The sequence below is a fragment of the Oncorhynchus mykiss genome, unplaced genomic scaffold (assembly GCF_013265735.2).
Source record: "Oncorhynchus mykiss isolate Arlee unplaced genomic scaffold, USDA_OmykA_1.1 un_scaffold_144, whole genome shotgun sequence".
Taxonomy (NCBI): domain Eukaryota; kingdom Metazoa; phylum Chordata; class Actinopteri; order Salmoniformes; family Salmonidae; genus Oncorhynchus; species Oncorhynchus mykiss.
The window spans coordinates 761,086-773,773 of NW_023493665.1; the positions used below are offsets into that span (position 1 = coordinate 761,086).

At 46.7% G+C, this 12,688-nt stretch overlaps 1 protein-coding gene across 1 annotated transcript; it reads left to right on the forward strand.

Annotated features, from left to right (window-relative positions):
* Nucleotides 1-1,493: 1,493 nt before the first annotated feature.
* On the forward strand, nt 1,494-7,702 carry LOC110495334 (C5a anaphylatoxin chemotactic receptor 1). Its single transcript, XM_036972394.1, has 3 exons — nt 1,494-1,605; nt 4,479-4,672; nt 5,340-7,702. Exons 2-3 carry the CDS (start codon nt 4,526-4,528, stop codon nt 6,300-6,302), a joined length of 1,110 nt encoding a protein of 369 aa, XP_036828289.1. The 5' UTR covers nt 1,494-1,605; nt 4,479-4,525; the 3' UTR covers nt 6,303-7,702.
* The last annotated feature ends 4,986 nt before the right edge of the window (nt 7,703-12,688 follow it).

The following is a 12,688-nucleotide window of genomic DNA, read 5'->3' on the forward strand; positions in this document are numbered from 1 at the left end:
TGATAAATCCTTCACCCTGTTCCTTCCTATAGACGTATCATTCTGAATCAGATGATAAAACCTTCACCCTGATCCTTCCTATAGACGTATCATTCTGTATCAGATGATAAAACCTTCACCCTGATCCTTCCTATAGACGTATCATTCTGAATCAGATGATAAATCCTGATAAAACCTTCACCCTGATCCTTCCTATAGACGTATCATTCTGTATCAGATGATAAATCCTGATAAATCCTTCACCCTGATCCTTCCTATAGACGTATCATTCTGTATCAGATGATAAATCCTGATAAAACCTTCACCCTGATCCTTCCTATAGACGTATCATTCTGTATCAGATGATACATCCTTCACCCTGATCCTTCCTATAGACGTATCATTCTGTATCAGATGATAAAACCTTCACCCTGATCCTTCCTATGGATGTATCATTCTGTATCAGATGATAAAACCTTCACCCTGATCCTTCCTATAGACGTATCATTCTGTATCAGATGATAAATCCTGATAAATCCTTCACCCTGATCCTTCCTATAGACGTATCATTCTGAATCAGATGATAAAACCTTCACCCTGATCCTTCCTATAGACGTATCATTCTGTATCAGATGATAAAACCTTCACCCTGATCCTTCCTATAGACGTATCATTCTGAATCAGATGATAAATCCTGATAAAACCTTCACCCTGATCCTTCCTATAGACGTATCATTCTGTATCAGATGATAAATCCTTCACCCTGATCCTTCCTATAGACGTATCATTCTGTATCAGATGATAAATCCTGATAAATCCTTCACCCTGATCCTTCCTATAGACGTATCATTCTGTATCAGATGATAAAACCTTCACCCTGATCCTTCCTATAGACGTATCATTCTGAATCAGATGATAAATCCTGATAAAACCTTCACCCTGATCCTTCCTATAGACGTATCATTCTGTATCAGATGATAAAACCTTCACCCTGATCCTTCCTATAGACGTATCATTCTGAATCAGATGATAAATCCTGATAAAACCTTCACCCTGATCCTTCCTATAGACGTATCATTCTGTATCAGATGATAAAACCTTCACCCTGATCCTTCCTATAGACGTATCATTCTGTATCAGATGATAAATCCTGATAAAACCTTCACCCTGATCCTTCCTATGGACGTATCATTCTGTATCAGATGATAAATCCTTCACCCTGATCCTTCCTATAGACGTATCATTCTGAATCAGATGATAAATCCTGATAAAACCTTCACCCTGATCCTTCCTATAGACGTATCATTCTGTATCAGATGATAAATCCTTCACCCTGATCCTTCCTATAGACGTATCATTCTGTATCAGATGATAAATCCTTCACCCTGATCCTTCCTCAGAAAGGAAAGCATCAGCAGGTTGTGTAATGGTCCTCCACGTATTTAGTGTTGCATTCATAGAGAGAAGAGGAAACACGTCCTCTAGCTATCTTCTCAAGAGATTTCATCAATAAAGTAGCCACTCCTTCCTCTTTACTCCGTCCTTCCCTCTCTCTCTCTCTCTCTCTCTCTCTCTCTCTCTCGCTTTTTCAGAAGAACAGGGCGTCCGACAGACGCAGAGAGGCAGGTAAGTCAAACCTTCACTAAAACTTCCCTGCCTGAACTATTAAATAAATAACTATATCTTATCACAAAACCGTAAATACCACATGTATTTTGTGAAATGGGAAATAGTTTCTATGTGGTGTTTTGTAAAAGGCCATGGCTCTCAGCAGCGGTCGGTGGAAATTGATAAGTTATCAGAACACACAGAGCTGCAGTGAGTTGGCAGAAGTCAGTGGAAGTAGACCCAGAGGCATGAAAGTGAAGGTGTGTTGCAAGGCAGGATGGGGGGTGGAGGGGGGGGGGTGAGGCTGTATTGGAGGAGGTGAGGGTGTGTTGGAGCGTGGTTCAGGGTGTGTTGTAATTGACTAATTCCTAGGAAGGTAGGTATGTCTGATAAGAATGGACAGGCCCAGAGAGAGAGAGAGAGAGAGAGAGTGAGAGAGAGAGAGAGAGAAAGAGTGAGAGAGAGAGAGAGAGAAAGAGAGAGAGAAAGAGAGAGAGAAAGAGAGAGAGAAAGAGAGAGAGAAAGAGAGAGAGAAAGAGAGAGAGAAAGAGAGAGAGACAGAGAGAGAGAAAGAGAGGGGGAGAGAGGGGGAGAGAGGGAGAGAGAGGGAGAGAGAGGGAGAGAGAGGGAGAGAGAGGGAGAGAGAGGGAGAGAGAGGGAGAGAGAGGGAGAGAGAGGGAGAGAGAGAGAGACAGAGAGAGAGAGAGAGAGAGAGAGAGAGAGAGAGAGAGAGAGAGAGAGAGAGAGAGAGAGAGAGAGAGAGAGAGAGAGAGAGAGAGAGAGAGAGAGAGAGAGAGAGAGAGAGAGAGAGAGAGAGAGAGAGAGAGAGAGAGAGAGAGAGAGAGAGAGTATTAGCGGCGTCCCACTGGGCACAGACATCAGTTCAACATCTAGTTTGGATTTACATTTGGTTGAGATTTAGGTTCAAAGGTTAAAAGAAGACAACATTTTTAAATGCCCCTACTTTGATGATTTTTTGCAAATCCAATCAGTTTCCACATTGATTCAACGTCATCACTGATTGAAATGATGTGGAAACAACGTTGATTCAACCAGTTTTCGCCCAATGTGTGTGTGTGTGTGTGTGTGTGTGTGTAGGACAGTGTGTGTGTGTCTGATGTGTAGACAGGCCCAGAGAGAGAGAGAGTGTAGGGGTGAAACTCAGGGTGTGGTGACCTAAACTCAGGTTGTGGTGACCCGAACTCAGGTTGTGGTGACCCGAACTCAGGTTGTGGTGACCCGAACTCAGGTTGTGGTGACCCGAACTCAGGTTGTGGTGAGCCGAACTCAGGTTGTGGTGAGCCGAACTCAGGTTGTGGTGAGCCGAACTCAGGTTGTGGTGAGCCGAACTCAGGTTGTGGTGAGCCTAACTCAGGTTGTGGTGAGCCGAACTCAGGTTGTGGTGAGCCGAACTCAGGTTGTGGTGAGCCGAACTCAGGTTGTGGTGAGCCGAACTCAGGTTGTGGTAATGGCTTCAGGGTGGGATGGTCCTCATTCCTTTCCACCCAAAACCTCCCTGACTCACTCACTGTGCATTCCTCCAAAATACGCCAGCCAGAGTATGAATGTAACAGGAAGCATGTGGTTTTGACAAGTTAAAGCCTCTCTGGACAGGTTTCTCAGACCCAGATTAAAGCCTCTCTGGACAGGTTTCTCAGACCCAGATTAAAGCCTCTCTGGACAGGTTTCTCAGACCCAGATTAAAGCCTCTCTGGACAGGTTTCTCAGACCCAGATTAAAGCCTCTCTGGACAGGTTTCTCAGACCCAAATTAAAGCCTCTCTGGACAGGTTTCTCAGACCCAGATTAAAGCCTCTCTGGACAGGTTTCTCAGACCCAGATTAAAGCCTCTCTGGACAGGTTTCTCAGACCCAGATTAAAACCTGGTCCTGGACTAAACACCCTTTCAATGTCAAGTCACCATTTAGAGTCATTGTTTGTCCATGACAAGGCTTAATCTGGATTTGGGAATCCGGCCCTCTGAGTCATATGTTTCGACCATCAATTACTTATATTAAATGTATCAGCACCTGTACGTTTCAACACAGAAGGATAGGTTACCCAGACCTAGATGGACACGTTGGATGAGGCAGTAAAACCAGTCCCACAGACTGTCAGTCACAGAACAGAGACGGAGTGACACAAATAGTAGTCTAGCTAGTCTGTCTCCTCACTGTAGTCTAGCTAGTCTGTCTCCTCACTGTGGTCTAGCTTGTCTGTCTCCTCACTGTAGTCTAGCTAGTCTGTCTCCTCACTGTAGTCTAGCTAGTCTGTCTCCTCACTGTAGTCTAGCTAGTCTGTCTCCTCACTGTAGTCTAGCTAGTCTGTCTCCTCACTGTAGTCTAGCTAGTCTGTCTCCTCACTGTAGTCTAGCTAGTCTGTCTCCACAGGTCTCCTCACTGTAGTCTAGCTAGTCTGTCTCCTCACTGTAGTCTAGCTAGTCTGTCTCCGCAGGTCTCCTCACTGTAGTCTAGCTAGTCTGTCTCCACAGGTCTCCTCACTGTAGTCTAGCTAGTCTGTCTCCTCACTGTAGTCTAGCTAGTCTGTCTCCACATGTCTACTCACTGTAGTCTAGCTAGTCTGTCTCTTCACTGTAGTCTAGCTAGTCTGTCTCCTCACTGTAGTTTAGCTAGTCTGTCTCTTCACTGTAGTCTAGCTAGTCTGTCTCCTCACTGTAGTTTAGCTAGTCTGTCTCCTCACTGTAGTTTAGCTAGTCTGTCTCCACACTAACATATATCTCCATACTGTCTGTCTCCACACCAACATATATCTCCATACTGTCTGTCTCCACACTAACATATATCTCCATACTGTCTGTCTCCACACTAACATATATCTCCATACTGTCTGTCTCCACACTAACATATATCTCCATACTGTCTGTCTCCACAGGTCTCCTCACTGCAGCTCCAGGCCTATATCTTCCTATCTGAGCCACTATGAACCTTGTGAACAGCAGCCAGTGGTTCCTGACCCAGCCGTCTCCCAGCCCAGCAGGACCCAGTAAAGGACTGGGCTGTAGTAATACCTGGCAGGCAGAGACAGGCCGCATCACTCAGATGATAATCACCGTGCTCATCTTCCTGGTGAGTCTCTAGTCTAGACAATCATTATAGTTCAGACTACATCAATACAGGTACTCTGCTGTGCAGGTTTTTCGTTCCAGCGCACCTGATTCAATCGGCTTTAATCGAGACCATGCCATGTTGAATCAGGGGGGTTAGTGTTGGGCTGGAACAAAACCATGCCATGTTGAATCAGGGGGGTTAGTGTTGGGCTGGAACAAGACCATGTTGAATCAGGGGGGTTAGTGTTGGGCTGGAACAAAACCATGTTGAATCAGGGGGGTTAGTGCTGGGCTGGAACAAGACCATGTTGAATCAGGGGGGTTAGTGTTGGGCTGGAACAAGACCATGTTGAAACAGGGGGGTTAGTGTTGGGCTGGAACAAGACCATGCCATGTTGAATCAGGGGGGTTAGTGTTGGGCTGGAACAAGACCATGTTGAAACAGGGGGGTTAGTGTTGGGCTGGAACAAGACCATGCCATGTTGAATCAGGGGGGTTAGTGTTGGGCTGGAACAAGACCATGTTGAAACAGGGGGGTTAGTGCTGGGCTGGAACAAGACCATGTTGAAACAGGGGGGTTAGTGTTGGGCTGGAACAAGACCATTCCCACTTGGCATAGCTCCAGTTCTTGAGGTTCCTGCAGTGTCTTCTGATTTATGACATCACTTCCTCTTCTCTGTCCCCAGGTGGGCGTGTCCTTGAACACCCTAGTGGTGTATGCGTTGGCCTGGCGTGGGCGTGGCCGCCTGACGAGGCGTGGCAGCTTGGGCCAAGGGGAGACGCGCGGCGCCAGCAGCTTCCGTGTCTACGTCGTGAACCTGGCGCTGGCTGACCTGGTCCTCCTCCTCCGCACCCCTCTGATGCTGGCGTACCTGGCCCACAGCTGTAGCTGGCCCGTGGGGAAACTGGCCTGTCGCCTGGTGGTATTCCTGAGAGGCTTGGGACTATACGCTGCAGCCTTCCTGCTGTGTGCCGTGGCTGTGGAGAGATGTCTGTGTCTCCTCAGGCCGGTCTGGTCCAGTCTGAAGCGTCCTCGCTGGGCAGTTCCCCTGGTGTGTGGTCTCCTCTGGGGGCTGGCTGCTGCCCTGGCTACCCCTTACCTCCACACTGCCGACCTGCTGGAGATCAACGGTACTACCCAGTGTCTGGAGAGCCTGGGGTACAGCACGGGGCTGTTTGTGACCGAGACGGTGGCCGGGTTCCTCCTGCCACTAACGGTGTTCCTGGTGAGTAACGTAGCCGTGCTGTGGACCGCCAGGCAGGCAGGGGTCTCCGGACCGACCTCTCCATCCTCCTCTTCGGCGACTGCGAGACAGATGGCCAGACTGTACCGGGTCCTCTTCCTCACCATGCTTCTCTTCCTCTCCTGCTGGGTCCCCTACTTTACCTGCCGCTTCCTGCGGGCGCTGGCTGCAGGGCGGCCTGACCGGACGGGGCTCTACCGGGCGTCGTTCACGGGGGCATACGTCTCTCTGTTCCTGGTGTACCTGAAGAGCTCCCTGAACCCTGTCCTCTACGTGTTCGCCGCCCGAGGCCTGGGGCGAACCGTCCGCGCCTCGCTCCCCTCCACCATTGAGAGAGTCTTCAACGATGACTATTCTGACTCCAGGAGTAGACGGACCATAAGGAGGGAGGATTCACAGATCTAGTGCCCTAAAAAGCCCTGTTATAGGGACCGTACATATGGGAGATTCACAGATCTAGTGCCCTAAAAAGCCCTATTAGGGACCGTACATATGGGAGATTCACAGATCTAGTGCCCTAAAAAGCCCTATTAGGGACCGTACATATGGGAGATTCACAGATCTAGTGCCCTAAAAAGCCCTATTAGGGACCGTACATATTGGAGATTCACAGATCTAGTGCCCTAAAAAGCCCTATTAGGGACCGTACATATTGGAGATTCACCGATCTAGTGCTCCAGAATCCTGTTAAAGACCTTGCATGTTTTACTAGCAGACTGTAGAGATCCATTGTGACTGCTGGCCAACATGAACTCAGACGTTACAGGCTTACTTCAGCCCCGTGTGGACTACATGGACTGCATTATTATAGCTATAGGCATTATCTTAGGCTTGGTGACAGGCTTGCTTCAGCCCTGTCTGGTCTACATTATCAGGACTATATTGCATTATCTTAGGCTGGGTGACAGGCTTGCTTCAGCCCTGTCTGGTCTACATTATCAGGACTATATTGCATTATCTTAGGCTGGGTGACAGTCTTGCTTCAGCCCTGTCTGGACTACATTATCAGGACTACATTGCATTATCTTAGGCTGGGTGACAGGCTTGCTTCAGCCCTGTCTGGACTACATTATCAGGACTATATTGCATTATCTTAGGCTGGGTGACAGGCTTGCTTCAGCCCTGTCTGGACTACATTATCAGGACTATATTGCATTATCTTAGGCTTGGTGACAGGCTTGCTTCAGCCCTGTCTGGACTACATTATCAGGACTATATTGCATTATCTTAGGCTCGGTGACAGGCTTGCTTCAGCCCAATGGCGTCATCAGACCTGGGCTTTCTGGGATTTAGCCCCGAGTCTTGGTGTAAAACAAGCTCAGCTACACTGCATTACACACTGCAACGAACTCTCCAATCATGAGCCCTGTCCTGGCCTGCCTCTTCAGTGATGCCTAAAACCACCATTTCTGTGTACGGTGGCACTTTAGGAGGCCCGAGTCACAGTGATTTATCATCTCGCTACATGGTAGATGGGTTGGCTGCCAACGATGTGCGCTCCTCCTCAGCCTGTTGTGGTTCTGGATGGCCAGACTGCTCGCAAGAGAGACACTGTCATTAGAAGGAATCAATCAGGGCTTATTTCAGCATGTTTCATCTTGTTATTGATACCATGTTGTGTTTTGAGGTGTTTTGACTGATTTCATGTCAATGCAAATGTATTTTTTAAAAAAACAAACGTGTGATAACTTGCTCACCGTCAACTGTAATGATGTATCTGAAACAACAAGGTCATTGTGCAAATGTTGTTTTGTTTTTTCCTTCCAATAAACATCGGAGACTAAATATAGTTTCCACGTTAACAATCTAAGACAACCTCATCTGTTTTTGGTTGCGCGCATTTTGTTGCTAAAGCGACAGCTGGAGAACACCGGTTATTGAGGTAAATGAAGGAGAAGACAGTTGAATGTTAAATCGGGTTTAAGATGGGAGTGAACTGCTAACGGTCATTGAGGAACAGAAATGATCTCAGATTTAAACATGATTTAGTTCACATTCTGTGTGTGTGTGTGTCTGTTCAGAATACTCCATAGTTCTGCTGTGTTCTGTACTAGAGGAGATACAGGAAAGCACAACAGAGCGAGAACACAGAGAGAAGGGGAGGCCCACACAAAGACAAACACGACATATTCCTCTCAAAGACAGAAAGTAGTCCTTGCTAAACATTACTTCTCAAAACAAATATGCCGCGACCGCCACATCCTGTGTGTATAAACAGCGGCGAGCGATCTATCTTAAAGATATAAATACTAACACCCATGGGAAAGAGTGAAGCCATAGGTTTGCACCTACAGTTTAATGTCTTATCTTTATGGATGGGCTAACATCCTAGAAGTGTGTAATATAACTCACAAACATTGTGAATATTTAGTTGGGGGAAAAGGACGGTATGCTGGTATGTACAGGGTGAGTTGGAGGGAGTATTTGTTTCTGTGTAACTAGTTTGGTAGAAATAACGTCCTGTAGCTAATTGACCTTGGAATCAGATTTATTACCACAAATATGATAAAAGCATGATTTAAGGGTGTTGGGTGCCTGCGTCTGTACATATTATCTCCCCATTAGTTAGCAGTAATGTGCATATTATCCCCCCATTAGTTAGCAGTAATGTGCATATTATCCCCCCATTAGTTAGCAGTAATGTGCATATTATCCCCCCATTAGTTAGCAGTAATGTACATATTATCCCCCCATTAGTTAACAGTAATGTGCATATTATCCCCCCATTAGTTAACAGTAATGTGCATATTATCCCCCCATTAGTTAACAGTAATGTGCATATTATCCCCCCATTAGTTAACAGTAATGTGCATATTATCCCCCCATTAGTTAGCAGTAATGTGCATATTATCCCCCCATTAGTTAGCAGTAATGTGCATATTATCTCCCCATTAGTTAGCAGTAATGTGCATATTATCCCCCCATTAGTTAGCAGTAATGTGCATATTATCTCCCCATTAGTTAGCAGTAATGTGCATATTATCCCCCCATTAGTTAACAGTAATGTGCATATTATCCCCCCATTAGTTAACAGTAATGTGCATATTATCCCCCCATTAGTTAGCAGTAATGTGCCCCCCCATTAGTTAGCAGTAATGTGCCCCCCCCCCATTAGTTAGCAGTAATGAGCCCCCCCATTAGTTAACAGTAATGTGCCCCCCCATTAGTTAACAGTAATGTGCCCCCCCATTAGTTAACAGTAATGTGCCCCCCCATTAGTTAACAGTAATGTGCCCCCCCCATTAGTTAGCAGTAATGTGCCCCCCCCCCATTAGTTAACAGTAATGTGCCCCCCCCCCCATTAGTTAACAGTAATGTGCCCCCCCATTAGTTAACAGTAATGTGCCCCCCCATTAGTTAACAGTAATGTGCCCCCCCATTAGTTAACAGTAATGTGCCCCCCCCATTAGTTAACAGTAATGTGCCCCCCCCATTAGTTAACAGTAATGTGCCCCCCCCCCCCATTAGTTAACAGTAATGTGCCCCCCCATTAGTTAACAGTAATGTGCCCCCCCCCATTAGTTAGCAGTAATGTGCCCCCCCCATTAGTTAACAGTAATGTGCCCCCCCATTAGTTAACAGTAATGTGCCCCCCCATTAGTTAACAGTAATGTGCCCCCCATTAGTTAACAGTAATGTGCCCCCCCATTAGTTAACAGTAATGTGCCCCCCCATTAGTTAACAGTAATGTGCCCCCCCATTAGTTAACAGTAATGTGCCCCCCCATTAGTTAACAGTAATGTGCCCCCCCATTAGTTAACAGTAATGTGCCCCCCCCATTAGTTAACAGTAATGTGCCCCCCCATTAGTTAACAGTAATGTGCCCCCCCATTAGTTAACAGTAATGTGCCCCCCCCATTAGTTAACAGTAATGTTCCCCCCCATTAGTTAACAGTAATGTGCCCCCCCATTAGTTAACAGTAATGTGCCCCCCCATTAGTTAACAGTAATGTGCCCCCCCATTAGTTAACAGTAATGTGCCCCCCCCATTAGTTAGCAGTAATGTGCCCCCCCCCATTAGTTAACAGTAATGTGCCCCCCCCCATTAGTTAACAGTAATGTGCCCCCCCATTAGTTAACAGTAATGTGCCCCCCCATTAGTTAACAGTAATGTGCCCCCCCATTAGTTAACAGTAATGTGCCCCCCCATTAGTTAACAGTAATGTGCCCCCCCCATTAGTTAACAGTAATGTGCCCCCCCATTAGTTAACAGTAATGTGCCCCCCCATTAGTTAACAGTAATGTGCCCCCCCATTAGTTAACAGTAATGTGCCCCCCCATTAGTTAGCAGTAATGTGCCCCCCCCATTAGTTAACAGTAATGTGCCCCCCCCCCATTAGTTAACAGTAATGTGCCCCCCCATTAGTTAACAGTAATGTGCCCCCCCATTAGTTAACAGTAATGTGCCCCCCCCATTAGTTAACAGTAATGTGCCCCCCCATTAGTTAACAGTAATGTGCCCCCCCCCATTAGTTAACAGTAATGTGCCCCCCCATTAGTTAGCAGTAATGTGCCCCCCCATTAGTTAACAGTAATGTGCCCCCCCCCATTAGTTAGCAGTAATGTGCCCCCCCCCATTAGTTAACAGTAATGTGCCCCCCCATTAGTTAGCAGTAATGTGCCCCCCCCCATTAGTTAGCAGTAATGTGCCCCCCCCCATTAGTTAACAGTAATGTGCCCCCCCCCATTAGTTAGCAGTAATGTGCCCCCCCCCATTAGTTAGCAGTAATGTGCCCCCCCCATTAGTTAGCAGTAATGTGCCCCCCTCCATTAGTTAACAGTAATGTGCCCCCCCATATTAGTTAACAGTAATGTGCCCCCCCATTAGTTAACAGTAATGTGCCCCCCCCCATTAGTTAACAGTAATGTGCCCCCCCCCCATTAGTTAACAGTAATGTGCCCCCCCCCCCCATTAGTTAGCAGTAATGTGCCCCCCCCATTAGTTAACAGTAATGTGCCCCCCCATTAGTTAACAGTAATGTGCCCCCCCATTAGTTAACAGTAATGTGCCCCCCATTAGTTAACAGTAATGTGCCCCCCCCATTAGTTAACAGTAATGTGCCCCCCCATTAGTTAACAGTAATGTGCCCCCCCATTAGTTAACAGTAATGTGCCCCCCCATTAGTTAACAGTAATGTGCCCCCCCATTAGTTAACAGTAATGTGCCCCCCCCATTAGTTAACAGTAATGTGCCCCCCCATTAGTTAACAGTAATGTGCCCCCCCATTAGTTAACAGTAATGTGCCCCCCCATTAGTTAACAGTAATGTGCCCCCCCATTAGTTAACAGTAATGTGCCCCCCCCATTAGTTAACAGTAATGTTCCCCCCCATTAGTTAACAGTAATGTGCCCCCCCATTAGTTAACAGTAATGTGCCCCCCCATTAGTTAACAGTAATGTGCCCCCCCATTAGTTAACAGTAATGTGCCCCCCCCATTAGTTAGCAGTAATGTGCCCCCCCCCATTAGTTAACAGTAATGTGCCCCCCCCCATTAGTTAACAGTAATGTGCCCCCCCATTAGTTAACAGTAATGTGCCCCCCCATTAGTTAACAGTAATGTGCCCCCCCATTAGTTAACAGTAATGTGCCCCCCCATTAGTTAACAGTAATGTGCCCCCCCCATTAGTTAGCAGTAATGTGATCAACATCATGAGGCTTTTATTTTATTGCCAATCAAATATTGGACATGGTTTATGAAAACATTGCAACCAAATGAAACATACTTTTCCCAACTATTTTTCGTCATGGAAAATTATATAGTTTTGCACTTTGTACTTTCTAATAAATAAACATTTATTAACATATTCCATTGAATTAATATTAAATGTTGATTATTTGGCGTCAAGAGAACACAGCGAAGAAAGCAGTGATATTATGCAACCTAGCGTCATATTTCTGCAAAACGTTCACTGCTAGCGTGCGCAGGGATCAAATCCCCCCCGGAGTCAGCCCCAGGTCTTCAGGCCTGAGCCCCCGGATGTTCTGTCTAGCGACGTCCCTGCTTCAGCCCCGTCTAGACTAGATGTTTTATATTTAGGGCTGAAGTAATCCCGCCTGGACTAGAGGCATTATTTTAGGATTGAAGTAAACCTGTCACCCAGCCTGTCTGGACTAGAGGCATTATTTTAGGGTTGAAGTAAACCTGTCACCCAGCCTGTCTGGACTAGAGGCATTATCTTAGGGTTGAAGTAAAACCTGTCACCCAGCCAGTCTGGACTAGAGGCATTATCTTAGGGTTGAAGTAAAACCTGTCACCCAGCCAGTCTGGACTAGAGGCATTATCTTAGGGTTGAAGTAAAACCTGTCACCCAGCCAGTCTGGACTAGAGGCATTATCTTAGGGTTGAAGTAAACCTGTCACCCAGCCAGTCTGGACTAGAGGCATTATTTTAGGGTTGAAGTAAACCTGTCACCCAGCCTGTCTGGACTAGAGGCATTATTTTAGGGTTGAAGTAAACCTGTCACCCAGCCTGTCTGGACTAGAGGCATTATCTTAGGGTTGAAGTAAACCTGTCACCCAGCCTGTCTGGACTAGAGGCATTATCTTAGGGCTGAAGTCAGCCTGTCTGGACTATAGGCATTATCTTAGGGTTGAAGTAAACCTGTCACCCAGCCTGTCTGGACTAGAGGCATTATCTTAGGGCTGAAGTCAGCCTGTCTGGACTAGAGGCATTATCTTAGGGTTGAAGTAAACCTGTCACCCAGCCTGTCTGGACTAGAGGCATTATCTTAGGGCTGAAGTAAACATGTCACCCAGCCTGTCTAGACTAGAGGCATTATCTTAGGGTTGA

Coding starts and splice junctions, on each gene's coding strand:
- LOC110495334 (XM_036972394.1), top strand. CDS start 4,526: ATGAACCTTGTGAACAGCAGCCAGTGGTTCCTGACCCAGCCGTCTCCC. Junction 4,673..5,339: donor TCACCGTGCTCATCTTCCTG/GTGAGTCTCTAG, acceptor CTCTGTCCCCAG/GTGGGCGTGTCCTTGAACAC.